Source organism: Alligator sinensis, unplaced genomic scaffold (assembly GCF_000455745.1).
Source record: "Alligator sinensis unplaced genomic scaffold, ASM45574v1 scaffold444_1, whole genome shotgun sequence".
Classification (NCBI taxonomy): domain Eukaryota; kingdom Metazoa; phylum Chordata; order Crocodylia; family Alligatoridae; genus Alligator; species Alligator sinensis.
The window spans coordinates 493030-510280 of NW_005841886.1; the positions used below are offsets into that span (position 1 = coordinate 493030).

General features: G+C 47.9%; 1 protein-coding gene across 1 annotated transcript in view; it reads left to right on the forward strand.

Moving 5' to 3' along the window:
- CRHR1 (corticotropin releasing hormone receptor 1) overlaps positions 1 to 17251 on the forward strand; it is a 130753-nt gene that overhangs the window by 101789 nt on the left and 11713 nt on the right. The window contains exons 5-10 of the mRNA XM_025196920.1: positions 2 to 108; positions 691 to 811; positions 3309 to 3462; positions 4645 to 4705; positions 7447 to 7519; positions 16690 to 16775. Of these exons, the coding sequence (XP_025052705.1) occupies positions 2 to 108; positions 691 to 811; positions 3309 to 3462; positions 4645 to 4705; positions 7447 to 7519; positions 16690 to 16775 (602 nt within the window). The remainder of the gene's footprint in view (position 1; positions 109 to 690; positions 812 to 3308; positions 3463 to 4644; positions 4706 to 7446; positions 7520 to 16689; positions 16776 to 17251) is intronic.

Consider the following 17251-nt stretch of genomic DNA (forward strand, 5'->3'; position numbering starts at 1 on the left):
GAAAAAGAGCAAGCTGCATTATCACATCGCTGTCATCATCAACTACCTGGGGCACTGCGTCTCGCTTGGGGCCCTGCTCGTCGCCTTTGTCCTCTTCATGCGCTTGAGGTGAGAAACACCCCTCACCAGCTCCAAGCCCACTTGCTTACCCCTCACCAGCTCCAAGCCCAATGGCTGCTCAGTTCATGAGTTGCCTTTGCAGCCTGGATCTGTGCAGATAGGAAGAAACTGTGGGAACTGAGCTAAGACCCCCACACTAGAACCAGGGAGCAGCAGTCTCTTGTGAAGCCCTACGAGTTGCACTTGGTTTTGGCATCTACTCCCTGCCTGTCTGGTCTCCTCATTGCAGGAAGTGAATGATTCAACTCTACTTCCTTCCGCACTCCTACAAGCTGGAAGCAATTACAAGCCCAGGGGAGAGGGAGTTAATATCTTCCCACCCGTTTTCAGTGTGTTAGGAATATTGAGACAGAGAAAGTTGCAGCATGTCTCTTACTGCTCTTAGGAGTCAGGTAATGCCACAGTCCTGCCCCCTCCTCACCCAGAAGAAAAGCTCAGCTCTGACACAAAGTTTCACTAAATTTAATTCAATCACGAAAGAGAGAAATAGGAGCAGGCCTTTCACAACATCTCTGCCACATGCAGCCCACGAGATCTAATAGTGCCCCCCAACCCTTCCTGTGTCCACAGGAGCATCAGGTGCCTGCGTAACATCATCCACTGGAACCTGATCACAGCCTTCATCTTACGAAATGCCACGTGGTTCGTGGTACAACTCACAATGAACCCGGAGGTGCATGAGAGCAATGTGGTAGGTATGGCACTGCCAAGGAAGGGCTGCAATACATCCAGTGTAGGGATGACACACGGGTTGCATCCATATCAGTGGGGAAGACAAAGGAGTTGGGTGGTACAAAGGAGGGCTGGTCTCTACCCCACAAAGCTGGTGCCATAACCACAGCTATGGTTTCAGTTTCTGTTCTAGGGTAGGCAGTGCCCAGTGCAGGAATGAGGTAGTAGTCAGCATTGGGCATGGCTTCTTGCAGCAGTGAATGCCCTAGCTAGCAGGGTGCTCAGTGTAGGCAGTACTAGAAGGTGTGCCACTTTGGCTGATAGATCCTGCTTGCAGGAAAAACACTTCGCTAGTACATTTCACTCCTGGCCCATAACTTCCACTGATATACCAGGGCTGGACTCCTCTCCCTTCCCCTAGCTCTGCTCATGCACTTTGCTCTTGACCCATAGCACCCTATGCCTCTCCCCAGCTGTGATGCATGGGCAAAGGTAGCTTATCCAGCTCCTTCTTGCGCTCTTTGGTCCAACCCCACTCAGCAGCCGTGAGCCCCTCCCATTCCATGTTGAGAGGAGTGGGGGCTGGACTCATCTGGGTTTTTGGTCCTGCCCTCTCATGTCATGCTTCTGCATCTCTCATAGTCCCAGAAGAAGTCAGGGGTTAGTTTGGGAGTGAGAGAGCAATGTCTGCATATTGCAAACTGTTAGGATGAAACAAACTTGTGTTCTGTGCTGTTCTGTCATTTTCCAGAAACCAAATTATGCCTTAACCCCATCCCACATAAGCCCCAGTCCAGGAGTCAGTGAGTACAGAACCAGTCCCAGTCACCACTGAAATAATTCCCTGGCATTGCTTTCTCCCTCCTGGGGCACACTCTGTCCTGTCATGCCAGGGCTAGCTCCTGCACTCTCCCATCTGGCCTTTCACAATATCCAGGATCTGTGCAGCTGCTGTGTGGAGTTCAAGAGGCATTTATATTCTTAATATCCAATAGTACTTGGGAGCTTAAGAATAATGGGGAATTGATTGAATTTGAAGCCTGGTTAATTGGTTGGAGATGGGGAGGGGAGGGGAGGGGAGGGGACAGGGGGAGGGAGAGGCATCCCAGATGGCAGCTTTGCACAGGCTGCAGAAAGAAATGAAGTGTTCACCTGGCCATGACTATCATTCCCTGGGGCTTGCGGGAAGAGAGAGAATGGGACGTGGGTTCTCCTCCTGGGCTAACAGCTCTCTGCCTGCTCTGTGTGGTTTCAGCAGAGCTGTGTCAGGTGGCATGAAAGGGGAGTTGCATGCTCTGTACATGGGAAAGAGAAGGAGACATAAAAATATTGGTGAGGAAAGGAATCAAGTCTGTCAGTGTCCAGAGTAGCCCTGAAAAATACCTATACTTGAGCTTTCTCTGCAGGGAATTGACCTGGAGAGATGCACTCTAAGGCCACATCCAAACGAGTGTGGATGTGCAGTATGTGGTGCCGCAGACCTCTCTGCAGCACCACACACCACACATGCAGGCATTACCCACACTGCTACCTTGCAGGGGGTGGGGTTTGATCCCAGGAGATCCCGGGGACAAAAAAAAACCCACACTGAAGAAAAGCAGGACAGCACACGTGGTGGCAAAGTGCACCACTCAAAATTGGAGCCCGACCAGCCAGAACCACATTCTGGCTGCCAGCCAGACTTCCTGCCATGGCTGCAGCCCTGGGAGGCCCCCAGGACCCCAGGTGAGGCTGCTGGGGCCAGCACAGTTGCTGGCCCAAGCCTCCCCTACCCCACCCAGGGTAACCTGCCACACGCCAGAGCGTACATGGCACCGGCGTTCCCTGGGGACAAATAGCAGCAACACAGGGTGTGCTGCTGCTACTTGTCCTTGGGGAAACAAACATCCACTCTTGTCTGGATGTGCCCTGAGAGTTGGACCTGGGTTTGGTCTTACCATTGAGCAGGGGTTGCCTGTTACTATCTGTGTGTGGAAGGCAAGAGGTCTGGGAGAAGCTTGGGCAGTAAGAGGACAATTAGATCATCCATGAGGACTGGGGAGACCAGCATTGAACCTCCTGCTCCCCAAGGATCTTTTGTAAGCAAAGCTAGGGGCTCTGTGCCTCCACCCCTTCCATGCAATAAGAATTATAGCCCACTTCATGGGAACTGTGACCAACTAAAGCATCTGGATATTAAGGCAAACAGACAGCTTAGTGCCTAAAGCAGGGAGCTGGATTGCCACTTAGTATCTGAGTCACCTTGTACAAATCATAATCTCTATGCATCACTTTCCCCTCTCTGACCTGGTGGTGAGCTTTGCACCTCCCCTGGCTTGCTTTTGTGAAGTACTGAGATGAAAGGTTGTGCATTTCCTGGTACAGCTGCATCACGCAGCCAGGAAGGCAGGCCTAAGACCTGATATGAGGGTCCCAGATATTGATGTGTTGTCTCTTTGTGGCACTGCTTCTGACAGTCCTGCCTTCTTCCTCTGTGTTCTTCCCTCCTTCACCCCTGCCGACTGCTGCCATGGCAGGTCTGGTGCCGTCTGGTCACAGCTGCCTACAATTATTTCCATGTTACCAACTTCTTCTGGATGTTTGGTGAGGGCTGCTACCTCCACACAGCCATTGTTCTCACCTACTCTACAGACAAGCTTCGCAAGTGGATGTTCATCTGTATCGGCTGGTGTGAGTATCTGGGAGAAGGGCTGAGGGGGAGATGGTGCTTCTGGGCCAGTGCCACTCATCATCTGAGCAAGATATTTGCTGACTGGGGTCGGCTAGCAAGCAGCTACCAGGAACATGTTGCACTACAGGTGTACCTTCTCAGCTCCACCTGTTGTTGCTCCAGGTTGGAGGCAGATGGTAGGGAATTCATTACAGCTGTTAATGCAGCCTGCTGGTGGGTGTCTACTACAGGTGCCCCCTGTGCCAGTTCATCATGCATAGTGTCTGCCCAGCTTGAGGAGCTGCCTTTTCAGCATAAGCTGTAGCAGCTGATGCTTCTAGCTCTTGAGGGCCCCAATTTAATCCTAAGTGCATCAGCCAAGACAGCAGGCATCACACCAACTCAGGATAAGTTTGTCCACATGGGCACCAGCACTATATGCAGGGAGCCCACATAAACCAGCTGCCAACATTCCCCACAGGTTAACCCCCATGAAGGTTTACCAGCATGGCATAACTGCCTGGTACAGCTCCAGTGAACAGATTCAGTGTTAGTCTGGGGCCCTCATCTCTGGTAGGCCAGATGGCTGTACCAAAGAGTTAATGGCTTATGGGGCCCCATGCACTTGGCAGTGCCCAGAGGCAATAAGCCTGTCTGCAACAGGGAGTGGGTGGTCCTGTGCCAGCTCCCTTCCTGGTCTGTGAGCCGGACATCTCTGTGATGTGACTGCCCCAGAATTGGCGTTTCACTGGGGAGATCAGAGACAATCAGCTCTTTGTGCACATCTGCACTGCAGAGTAGCTAGAGCCCTAGCTGGGTATGCATAGGACTCAATGTGGATCCCACCAGGAGAGTGGCTGAGGAGGACAGAAGCAGCCCCTCATGCTTCACTACATTGTATGCTTTTTTTTTTTTTACCTGATTTCTATTTATTTTTAATTTTAAAAGTACAAGGCCCTCCACAATTGGGTGAAAAATGGGGAAATGTAATGGAAACATCAGTAACATGTTCCCCCTCTTGTTTTTATTTCAAAAATTTTAATTTGGAAACTTCATCTGAATTAAAAAGGAAAAAAACTTCCAGCTAGTTTCTGGGGTGTCTCTGAGATATACACTAATGTTGGGGCTCCCAGGATCTGGGTCAGAAATCCATACATATGCTGCACTGCTAACATTGACATCTGCATGTGTGTCCTTGACAGGTATCCCCTTTCCAGTCATTGTTGCCTGGGCAATTGGGAAGCTGTATTATGACAATGAGAAGTAAGCCTGATTTCTGCTACTACTGCTACCACCACCATCATCAAACTGTTCCTATTGCAGAGGCCCCACTCAGGATATCTGTTGTGCTAGGTGCTGTACAAATATAGACATGGACATGCTTTCTACCCTGAAGAGTTTACAAGGCAAGATACATACAAGGGGCTGGGGGAAAGACAGCATATTTTCTTTCTTCCTTTCCTGCTTTCTTTCTTTCCGCTGCACAAGTGCAAGTTACTTTTAGTGGCTAATTGTTGCTGGACCTTTCTCTTAAAACAGTAAATGAGACTTTAGACTCAGCCAGAGTCCCTACAAAATGTTTGTTAAATGGAGCTGGGATTTAATCTACAGGCAGAGCTATAAACTGCCACCACCTGAGCCATTTTCACAGAGACCTGCTAATGGAGGGCTTAGCGGGAACCTGATGTGTTCATCATCTGTATTGTGGAGTTAAAAGGAGCCTATTTAGGTGAATGGCAGCTTGCCTCTTTTTTCAGCCCCAGCTTTACCCTGTAACTCTACAGCTCTTCCTACACAAACAGATGATGCACTGGTTTAATATATATATAGGTGCAAAGCTCCAGCAGACACTCTGAAACCTGGCCTTCATAGGATGTTATACTAGCATAAATTAGACAAGGAGAGTTAAACCACTAGGCCAGCACAGCTCTCTCTATGGGGTCTTCCTAGTTTAGTTTAACCTGCTTCCAAGCTAACCCTGAAAAAAAGCACTCTTACTGGAAAGAGAGTGTCCATAGGAAGAGCTGGTCCAATGTAAGGGCAATGCTTTAGATGTATACCTTACATAGATTCACACCTTACAGTTTAGCTTGCTGTACAGAGGAGTTATCTTCCCTAGCAACCTAACAACACGCTATGTTGCTGTATGGTGCACTACAGTGACATAGCGATCACGCGGGTCTACACATGATCGTTAGCTACATCGCCATAGTGGTGTGCTCCCCGCTTATACTGTACCAGTATGACAACATAGCGCGAAAACTTAAGCGTGCGCCGTCTGTACGGTGCAGTACAGGTGGTTACTGCACCGTGTTTTAGTACTTCCAAAGGGAAGTACTAAAACACGGCTCATTAATGTCACCATAAAGCGACGTGTAGACACGCCCTCTGAGAGAGAGCAATTTGTGCAGGGACACCCCACAGGAGGCTGGTGAAGCTCCAGGTAGCACCTGGCTCTCCTTAATCCCAATGCTCCATCCAGTAGGTAACTCCACCCTAGTTTAGCTAGAAGGAGTCATCTGCCCACAGATGTGTACCTCTTTTTTTGGAGTGATTGAGTCCGAAGCTCTTGGCAGCAATGGGTGAATTAAAGCAGTGCTAAAGGCTGCATAGATGCTCCTGATGTCAGTTTGAAGCAGGCCTACCCCAGTAGTTTGGGAATAAGTTTAAGATAAAAGGCCACTAAAAAACTAAATCAGAGTTGGGGGCCCAGGAGATTGTCAGTCTGTGATCATCTGGAGCCAGATTTTCAAAAAATCCCAGGGCTCTGTGAAAAAGGCTTAGCAGCAAACAATGAGGTGAGGGCCTGATTTGCAGCAGCAGCAATGAACTGAGGTCCCCTGCAAATCAAAACACGGACCTCGGGGCCTGAATGGATTTTCAGAACAATTTAAGTTATACCAATTTGTCTTTTTCATGTAGAGGGGGCCTTAAACTATCCTGGCATCAGAGCATTCACACAGCCTTTGGCATTCTTTGGACTGGTTTGGGTTTGCATTCTCCATTCAGTTAAGTCAGTGGGACTTTTCATGAGGATCAACAATAGGCCAGCAGTTCCTAAACTCTTTGAATGGATGACCCCATTTCTGGTCAGCTTGTGACCCTGCTTCTGATGCAGGGCCAAGTGCTATAAGTGAATGTCCATGCGGTTCATGATGCCATTCGTACATGCTATGATACCACTGGTGGGGGGTGAATATTTTGAGATTGACTGCCATAGGGCTCATCCCCCTGGTGGAGTCAGGGCTTCAATGGTCCCCTTTAGGGAAGACAAAGGAGAGTTGTCCAGGAAGATCAGGCGCTTGCATGACCAATTGTTTTGTTGTGTTGAGAACAAACCCAGGACAGGCAGTAATTAATGTGCTTTGGGCCACTGTAACCCCCAGGCCATAGAAATGCATGGCACCCATGATGTTTTTAACTATCTTTCCCACATCCATGGTGGGTTTCTGGTGCTGTCTGTACTTTTGGTAGGCTTTATAAAGGTCAGGCCAAATTCCCAAAAGAACTCAGGGCCCACTTCTCCGAATGTCCTACTGCCCCTTTGGGCCCACCTTATTTAGTTCTCCTGCAAAGCTGGCCACTGATTTCACAACCCACATGCAAACCAAGGACTGCTGAATATTCTGGCCTTAGTGACTAGCACATTTCCCACCAGGCACCTGATATGTGTTGCTGGCCCCTGGCCTCACTAGGCTAAGATGCAATGTTAACATAGTAAGCTATCTAGTAAATCAATTGGGGATGGCTGCTGATCTGAAATTGGTGTAACTCCTTCTGGTCTCTGCAGTATCTCTATCTGATTTATACCCATGTCACAGAGAAGAGGCAGGCCCCTGGTGGCAGCAAAGACTGTAAATCATGGGGTGGATCCCCTGAGCAGGGAGGGGGTTTGTTCCAGCCACCCCACAGTCCCAGTGATGGATGCAAAGGATCATGACTGTTGTGCCTAAACTCTCCCTGCATGGCCCTTATTCTGACCATCCCATCCATTTACCTTGCAGATGCTGGTTTGGGAAGCGAGCAGGCGTTTATACTGATTACATCTACCAAGGCCCTATGATCCTGGTGCTCCTGGTAAGAGCAGATACTCTTGCTCCCCTCCTGTCCTCTTCCCAGGGGTTTCACTGTGACCTAATTCTGATGCGGATGTTAATCCTGATGCTGCTCAGGCATCTTCAGCCAGAGACCATAGAGCTGCCCTTTGTTATCTTTTGTAGGAGAGTGTCTACCTGGGCAGACATGGCTCTCCAGGGAAATGACCAGTTTTATCACCAACATTTTCCCACTGAAAATTTACCCAGTGAAAAATATCACTGGATTTTTGCGGGGCAAAAAACAAAGTCAGTTTTCTGATGGGCTTCAGCAATGGAAATCACTTTTCAGTGTATCCAATGACTTCAGGCTGCAGACCACCACAGAGATTCCAATAGCCTAGTACTGTACAGACCCAGGGCAAGCCAGAAGGTCTAACATGCTCCACCTCTCTCATGGGACAAACTGAAGCATGCACATACATTTCCTGGCAGTTGCATATTGCCAGCACACAGATTAAGAGGCATCAGAGTGACAGGATAGAGATAGTAAGGACTTGCCAGTGCAGGAGTAGAATCAGTCGACCAAAACTTCTTTTAGGGAATTTATACATGTGCTCCTGGAGTGGAGGTGGGAGAGGGGGAACTTTAATTAGAGCGATTCTGAGCAGCTCTAATTAAAGCACCCAAAGCATCTCGTGTGCCAGCGTCCCCGCGCTTAAAAATGGCAACGGAAGCATTTTATCTAAAGCTTGCCAAGCAGGAGCACTGATATACAAGACGCTGGAGTCTGCTGGACTCAGTTAATCAAGTCTGCTCCAACGTGCTGTAATTACAGTGTGTTGGAACAGCCTCGCTGCTCGTGTGTAGCCACCCCATGTGATCAGGACAGTTAGTACACAATGTACCTAGAACAATCAGCCTAACCAAGCAAGCCCATCACCAGAATGCTCAACCCTTCCAAGCTAAACCCCAACCCAGAATCTGATGCCTTCTGCCTCAGCTGATAACCACTTGGTCTGCTGCTGATAACCAACAGTAGAGGCCTGCTGTCTGCTGAGGACCATGAGTCCCTAGGCACCACCATAGTATGTACAACAGTTAAGTACTGGTATTGACATGTCTTCATCAGTACCTGTCCCAGATCCCCTTTCACACATCCTTAGCCATCCTGCACCTCCATGTCAGCATTGCCCTTTGTACCCTTTATATAGTTTGTTTTTGACAGAGAACAGAGGAGGGAGGATGTGGAGGGCTTCTCCAAAGACAGGGAGCAAAGTGACCATCCAGGAGAAGGGATAGAACTGATCTCACGCTGATGCCAGGATGTTCTCAGTTCCTGTAAAGTTGCTTTTTCTTCCTTAAAACCATAGTAGGGTGAGTGTCTGTTACACTGTCTAACAAAGCTGGTCAGACAGTCTTCATCCAAGTAGCCCTGCTTTTAAAGTCAGTTAGGCATTTGAGTCCATTTGACCAAAAATGAATAAGGACCTTGAACATAAGTTTTTTGCAAAGCCCTGGTGAAGTATTTAAGTACTGAGGCATCCCGGTCACAGGGTGTGGCTTCTTGGTCTTTTATTGGATGACCTACCCATTATAAACAGGAGACCTGAATTGGCAGGGCTTGACATTGCTCAGGGAAAGGCTGGAATCAGGTTGTGTCAAGAGAATTGGCCAGAGAGTGGCAGCCCTAAGGAACCGATTTGGGCTTTCATGGGAAGAGCTATGTAAACATCCCCACAGCTTCACCTTCCTTCCTGTGGAACAGCTTTAATACCTACAGGTTTTTAATCACCTGCACCAGCCAGCATCCCCTCTATCTCTCTGAATAATAGAGCCCTGCTTTTCATTTTTTAGCCCTTAGGTAGCTAGACCATTTTTAATCTGTGTCAATTGTGCTTGGGTTAGTATGCTGCTCTCCCCATGACCTCATTAATGGAACAGCAGTCAGGAAGGCACTGGATTGAACCAGCAGCCTTCAGCCACCAGCTCCTTCTTCTTGCCTGGAGGAGCCCAAAATCCCCTTTGCACTTCTCTTCCTTTTTCATTCGCCTTATCCTGATTTTCTTTCACACCTTTTTCTACCCTTCTTCCTCTCTCATTTTTAACTCTGCTTCTCCAGGTCACTCTCTGTCTCTGCCCTCCTCATCTCTCTCCCTCTTAAACAGTCTAGATTAAACATTTCATTTCACTCCAGTAAAGTGCTTTGAAGATGATCTATGCAAAAGTCTCATTTCCTGAGCCCTATGTATCGTGTGTGCTGAATAAGACAGCCAGCATGAGAAAAACAGTATAGGTGATCACATCACTAAAGACTGTCTCAGAATTAGACTGGATCAGCATTTATCTTCAAAAAGCAGGGTAGGGCTTGTCTATTTTTTAACTGAAAAATAAACACCTACCCCCAAGCCCTCCCTGCCCCACACACACACACACTTTTTCCCAGAGCTCTGGAATTTTAATTGAAACAGATTTTGAAAATCAAAATGTTTTAACCAAAGATGCTTGTCTCCCAGTTTGCAATTGTAATTTTTCATTTAAAAAAAGGAAAATTTTGAAAAAAAAGGCAGTTTTGTTTGCCTGCTTTAAGGCTGTATGAGCTACCTTAATGTAGCCACTTTTTCTGCTTTGAGTGGTTCTTTTTGATACCTCTTCCCCTGAGCTTTAACATGATCAGTTGAGGGACTATTGTGCTGGGTGTTGTGCACGCTCTGAAACAGATGTGGTCCCTGGCTTGCAATCTGAGATGTGCCATGTCCAAAAGGCAGCAAAGACAATTACTGTAGATACAATTTTTATTACAGGGAGCATCAACCATCATAGAATCATAGAGAAGTAGGGCTAGAAGGGACCTCCAGAGGCAGTATCATCTCTATCCAAACCATCCTATACAATCCGTAATCTAAACTCTGCGTCAACCCTGATACAACATGGACATAACACCCTAACTTGGCACAGGTAAAGCAGGGGAACCACGACAACCAATGTCTTGCTTCTATAAAGGTTGTCAATATATGCTCAGAGGATCCCAGGTAAAGGGACACATCTCCTGCTATAGAGGAAGGCAAAACCCCCCATAGTCCATACCAGTCTGACCATGAGATAAAATTCCTTCCTGACAGATACAGCAATCAGTCTTACCCTGAGCAGTGGAGCAAGACCCTCTAGCCCAGAACCTCCAGCTTTGGTCCCAGCAGGAGCATTGGTATACCACAGTCAAAATCCCCAACCTTGGCTGTAGCCTCTAAAACTTGGGGAAGCTTCAGGTCCAAACTGACTTTCTAAGACTTATACCCTAAGTTTTAATGGAGGATCATTTTTTCTCCAGCACCCACGGAGATTATTAGAGCACAAAGGCTGGTTGCAGATGCTAAAAAACAAAACAAAATGGAGCTTTATGTTAAACACCGCATGCTCCTGTACCAAGCCCAACACATGCCCAGAAGAGGCAGTGCCTTAGTTGGACTTGCCTTGCCCAACATCTGTATAAATTGAGTGCTTTAGTGGGGCTTTTTTGGCACTTTTATCTAATAGTTGATTGACTTAGCTTTAGCAAAAAGTGCAAAAAAGCCCCACTGAAGTGTCCAATCTATACAGAAACTGCAGAGCTGGGTCAAACTAATGTGTTGCTTCTTCCAGTAAAGCATGTTTTGAGGGGGGTTTTTAACATCTGCAAGTGTTCAGGGAGACTTCAGATGAAGCCATACACCAGAATTACCATGTATCAACACAACAGACTTCAGCTATCCCAGTGAACTTTAGAAGAAGAGACAACTTAGGAAATCACAGGAGACTTTGTCTAACTTCTGAATCGAGTTGGCTGAAGAATATTCCTCCCCTTCACACTCTCCCCTGTGCAGAACAGTGGTGCTTATAGCATGCCCCTCAACCCTCTCACACCCACACCTGCACATACATGCAAAAGATTTCAACTTTTTGCACAAAAAAAAGCTTTGATTTTGACGGAAAAGTACCAAAAATGAGGATATTTTCACCTTAAAATTGTTAATTTTCAGGCATTCAGATTTCTAGCAATATTTTAAAAGAAAAGTTGTCACTTTTCACAAAGATGTTTGCTAAGTTAAAAAATCCACTTTTCTTTTGAAAACAAGTTTTCACAATGAATTTACAACCTGTGCTTCCTCCAGGCTCAGAAGCTCAATCTGAGATCTAAAAACCCAGCAGGCATCTTCCTGCCCCTCTTATCACTAGCCCCAGCCATGCTTTACGCCTGGGACTTAAAAGGCTTTGGTATCTGCTAGCAGTACCACCATTAATCTCTTACAAAACCAAAGATTAATAGAAATCATTCCAGTAATTTACAAAGAAAATAAGGTATTTATAAACAATTTGCTTCTTAGTGCACAGTTTTGTAGGCCTAACACCAAGGGCATAATTTGACATGTGAAAAATGTTGCTGGAGAGCATGACGAAGAAAAGGACCAGACTTGAGTCTCCGATCCAAGGAGGAGTTGGCATAGCCAGTAGCCTAAAAAGATACCTTTCTGTTTGTAAACAGAGCCCATCAGATGTGAACACACTGAGTGAGCATCATCATGCAACCCCACAAAGTGTACTGCATACACTTTAGTTTTTCTTTTCACTTTCCTCTGAAGCCTCTGGTGACAACCTTCAGGCAGGCAACTGAAGTGCCCAGAGCAATTGGCTGCCTCTGCAGGAGACCCCCCATCCCCCCGGTCAGCGGGATCAGCCGCGGGGATTCCCCCCCTCCAGTTGCTGACTGGTCACGGGGGGGGGGCACATGCACCCCCGACTAAGGCAGCACCAGTCGCCCATGGTGTTACGCCACTATTTACAGATGAAGTTTTCCAGCTATCAGCCTTGCTTTTAAGATTTTTTTCTCACTGAGTGAATTGTATCAGCTGCTTCCTTATTTTAAGAAGAAGAAAACTTGGAAAACTTGGCTTGATAATTACCTAGCTGGCCTGATAATTACCTAGCTGGGGTCATATGAGCCCAGTATTCTCTCCTGCCCAGGGTAGGGGTTGGACTTGATGATCTACTTAGGTCCCTTCCGACCCTACATCTATGAATCTATGAAAACCAAATTCTTGTAAGGGACTGTCAGCAGCATCTGTGCCCTGAGTCTGTCCCACCCCATCAGGCTGCTGCAACTAGACCAATGGAAGCCACGGGGGCCTTGGGCAGTGGCGACGCATAGGGGGTGCATGGTGGTGCATGCACATCCCCTGAAAGCACCAGTGCACCCCCTGACAGCAGCGTTCCTGCACAGGGGGGCAGGCGAGAGCACTGATGCCCACCCCGCCCCGAGTGCCGGGTGCTGGCACCAGGAGAAGCAGTCCCCCTGTGGCCAATCACATTCATCTGGAAGTGCCAGTGGCACTCCACTGCCACTTGCAGGTCAGCGGGATCAGCCTTGCGGGACACTCCCCCACCCCCCAGTCAGCAGAATCAGCCACGGGAGGGACATCCCCCCAGGGATGCTGACTGTCTGCTGGGGTGGGGGGGGGGAGGGGGGGGGGGGGGGGGGGGGGCAAGTGCCCCCCCGACTCAGGAGGCACCAGTTGCCCATGGCCTTGAGGAATGGCTACATGAGGAGCCAGTTATGGCTTCCAGGCACTTGAGCAGCTGCAGAAGTCACCAAAGGAGGTGGCTACTAGAGTACTTCCCACAGCAGTGACTGGACTTCCTTCACTTGGAACCAACTGTCTCCATCTTTCACAGCCTATCTGCCTCTCTTCTTCTCTGTCCCATCCCCCTCATCCACATCGTATCCATGCCCCCGTTCCCTTTCCTCCTCCTTCCATCTAGAGGATCCCTCCCACCAAATCCTGTACCTCCACCTGGAAAGGAATGGCCCTTTGCTGCCTTCCCATCTTCACTCAGTTGGTGTGTTCTGCCCTTCCGTCACCCTAAACCGAAATGTTTTTTCTATTTAGACTAGAACCTCTTCGCAGGAAAGATTGCCTGCTATATCATGTGTGCACTGCAGTGCCAGCCAGCAGGGCCCTCATCTTGCTTGCTCCTGAGCCAATAAGTTCATAAACAATAGTAATAATAAACAACCCAGTAACTGAAGTTGTACCAGTCATAGTATGTGTTGGGGACTCTGTCAAGATGCTGAAAGGTTACCTCAGTGACTTTCTGTCAGTGACCAGAGTACCCTAAAAGTATTTCCCAGTTTGCAATAGCACCTAGTGCCCTAAGGTTCTGGCTGATCCAGGGCCTGAGATAAAAGATCACCATGGGTAGTAATCCTGCCCATGAGATGGCAGACAGGATGTTCTTGCAGACTGCCCAACAGCAGGACACAGCACATGCTTTGCCATTGGATTACAAATAATCTTTCTGTAGTAGTAGAGTATCAGAGATCAAGACTGCAGACTCAAGGACAGTGAGTGTTCTCTAGTGGTTGGAGTCATGTTTAGTGATGGAATAGCTAAAGCATGCACGTTTTTCCCTACTTGTTCTGAAAGGCAGCATGGCTGAGTGGATAAAGTGGGAAGCTGCTGCATGAGATTCCTGTGCTCTTTCCAGAACTCTGCCTAGAAAAGATGCTCCGCTGGGGCCTGAGGCCTTGGCCAGCAAAAATATCATATAGTTTTACAAAAGTAGGGCTTGAAGGGACCTCCATAAGTCATCTAGTCCAGCCTCTCACCAGAGATGGTATCATCATTCCTGTCCGAACGTTCCTATACGAATCCATTGTCCAACCTATTACTAAAACTACACAGTCAATCCTGATACAACCACAAGACATAGCACCCTAACCTGCCACAGGTAAAGCAAGGGAACAAGAGCAGCCAGTGTAGTGCTGCTACAAGGGTTGTTGAAAATATGCTCAAGAGATCCAAGGAAAAGGGCCATGTCCCCCACTACAGAATAAGGCAAAAACCCCCCACAGTCTGCACAAATCTGACCATGAAGTAAAATTCCTTCCCGTTCTAAAATATGGTGTTTGGCCTGACCCTGAGCTGAAGGGTAAGACCTTCTAGCCAGGAACCTCTGGGTTTAAGTCCAAGCAGGAGCACTGGCACACCTCAGTCAAAATCCCCAGTATTTCTGAGGAAGGCACAATGCAATGATGTGTAGAGATACCCAAAACAGCTCTGAAAGGGCCAGTGCTAGTACTGGAAACAGTATAACCACATGAACATATCGCCCCACCCAACCTAATATACCCTGCTTCAGGAGGACTTGAAGAAGCGCCATGCTAATCCTACTGTATTGCTTTTGGTGCTGAAGCTAGCTCAGGTACCGCCATGTGGCTCTGCATTGTGCCATTCAGACATACCCTAAAAAAGCTGGCATCTGCACAGAATTACAACCAGCCTTCAGTAGCAGTAACAGTAGAGCTCATGAGCTACCAGTGCAAAGCTCAGTGCACCTTCCTCTGACTGTAGGGTATTTGGTGAGGTCCTTGTCCTGATTTCCTTCTTTTGTCCCATAGTTTAACAACCAGAGAAACCAGTCATGTGTTGTACTCCACTCTAGTGACTCTCAGAGCACAACCCTGAGATAATAACACATAATGTTACTTAATTTAGGTTTTTGACTGCATGCCCTGGGTGTGTCTTCCCTGCGACTGTGAATAATTGCAATGTTTTCAGCTACACTCATTCAGCACATACAGCTTCATGTTGTAGTTGTTCTCTTTTGACCTGGCCTGTGGCCACTACAGTTCACTGAGGGGTGTGGGTTGATTGTTGCTGTTCTTTGTTTAACATTGATGCTCATAGCCCTCCTGAGCTGGTTTAAGCCGGGGGTCACTGCTCTTCCATTTTGCTGTCTTGCATCCATTAACTGGCTTTAGATCCTTGCCACATCCTTGTGTTTTATCATCTAGCTGCTCCCCTCCATAGTCAGTTCTTTGGCCTGTTGCCCTTTATCCCACCACAGAGCACAGTCTGCAGCAGGTAGCCATCAGACTAGTTGCTTCATCCAAACCATCAGAACGTTTTCCTCACTGCTGCTGAAGTGACTCTCCCTTTCATATGATCTCTTCTGAGTGCCTTGGTTCTCACATAGTCTTGACAGCTGACTGCAAGCAGCCTGTAGTGATCACTGGACTCAATAAATACGCAGGCGTGTATAAACGAAAAAGTACATGCTTTAATTGTGGAGCAATATGCAACATGTACAGAACCTTGGTCTGTCTCTCAGTAACTGGGCACATCTACACAAGATGCTACTGCACAGTCGTTACTGCGCATTATTTGTAATAACAAGTACTAAATGAATGTGCAGTAACCAGAGTTACTGCATAGTAGTGCTGGCAAATGTCTTTTAAGTGACACTACTGCACAATAACCTAATAATACTGCACAGTAGCGTATTGTCTGTGCTATGACATGCTATTGTGCAGTATTTTTCAGCTACTGTGCAGTCAGTATCTTGTGTAGATGTGCCCACTGACTCCTAACTAGCTGCTCTATAAGGGCCCACCTCTCAAGTCCCAACTCACTCAATCTCCTGTTAGGGAGTATCTATAAATTAGAACTTCTATCTCTATACTGCTGTTGGCAACATTTCACTCCAAAGGCCAGCAGTGTGATTGTGCCAGCTTTCCTGAAGGTCCAGTTGCATGCAGTGTCCTGAAAGGTCCAGGTTATTAAGAAAATATGGGTCTCGAGCTGACCCTTTTCATGCCAATCCTAGGTGCAGTGTGGGTCTAGGTAGACCCTTCCTAATGCTCTGACCGTTCTGCCCTGTGGATGGATACCTGCTAGGGAATAGAAGAAAACCAAACAGCAAAGTTTACACAAGATTGAAAACAAGCTGTAGGTGTCCAGGGGCTGGGAAGTCAGCAGATACCTTTGCTGTTCCACAGAGACTCCCAAAATCTTTTATGAGCTGTCATCCAGAATGGGACATTTTCTCCCATAGACTTTTCTGGGGATTATTGACAATAGTGTAACTAGGGGTGGGTGAGTGGGGCGCTAGTTCCAGGCAGTGATTCAGAGGGTATGCCAGAATGGGAGGAATGGGAGCCTTTGCGCTGCAGCAGCAACATCCCATGCTATGTAGCAACAGCAGCCAGGGTCTTTGAGTTTCTAGGACCAGTAAGACACACACACAGCCACACACACATACACACAGTCCCTGGTATCTCTGCCTAGGGCATAAAACATGCAAGGTAGACTTCTGATTGTTGGCATGACATATGGAGGGGTAGGTGAGGTGCAGGAGATGTTTCTGTATTAATGAGTATCCTTCCTTTGTCTGTTCCAGATCAATTTTATCTTTTTATTCAACATTGTCCGAATACTCATGACGAAGCTCCGGGCCTCAACCACATCAGAGACCATCCAGTACAGGTAGCAGTGAGCACTGGGGAATACCATAATAGCACTGTAACAAAGTGCTTGTCCCAGGGGGTGACCATGATACCCCTGGTGATCACATGGCCCTAACCTGGTCTGCCCTTGTGGGGAACCCTCCCCTTTGCTCACCCACCATGCCTTGATGTTCTTTCTAGTCCTTTAAAGGAAGGGAGGCTGCCCCAGGGCTTTCCAAAGCTGGCCTCACTCATTGACTTGCAGGCTAATCATGTGTCTTGGGGTACCCATATATGCTTGTCAGGGCCCAGCCTTCCCAGCCTCAGCCACCTCTTTATATTGGCTGGTTCCTATGGCCTAGGACCACAGCACTGGACCTGGCTTCTGGGTCCCAGCCTTGTCCTGGCCCTCCTTGGGCCTTGTCTCTGCCCAGGCTCTGGGCTCCAGGCTCTCCAGCCTGAAACATTGCCCTGCAACAAGCTCTGGGCTCTCTGGCTCCAAACACTGCCCTGCTC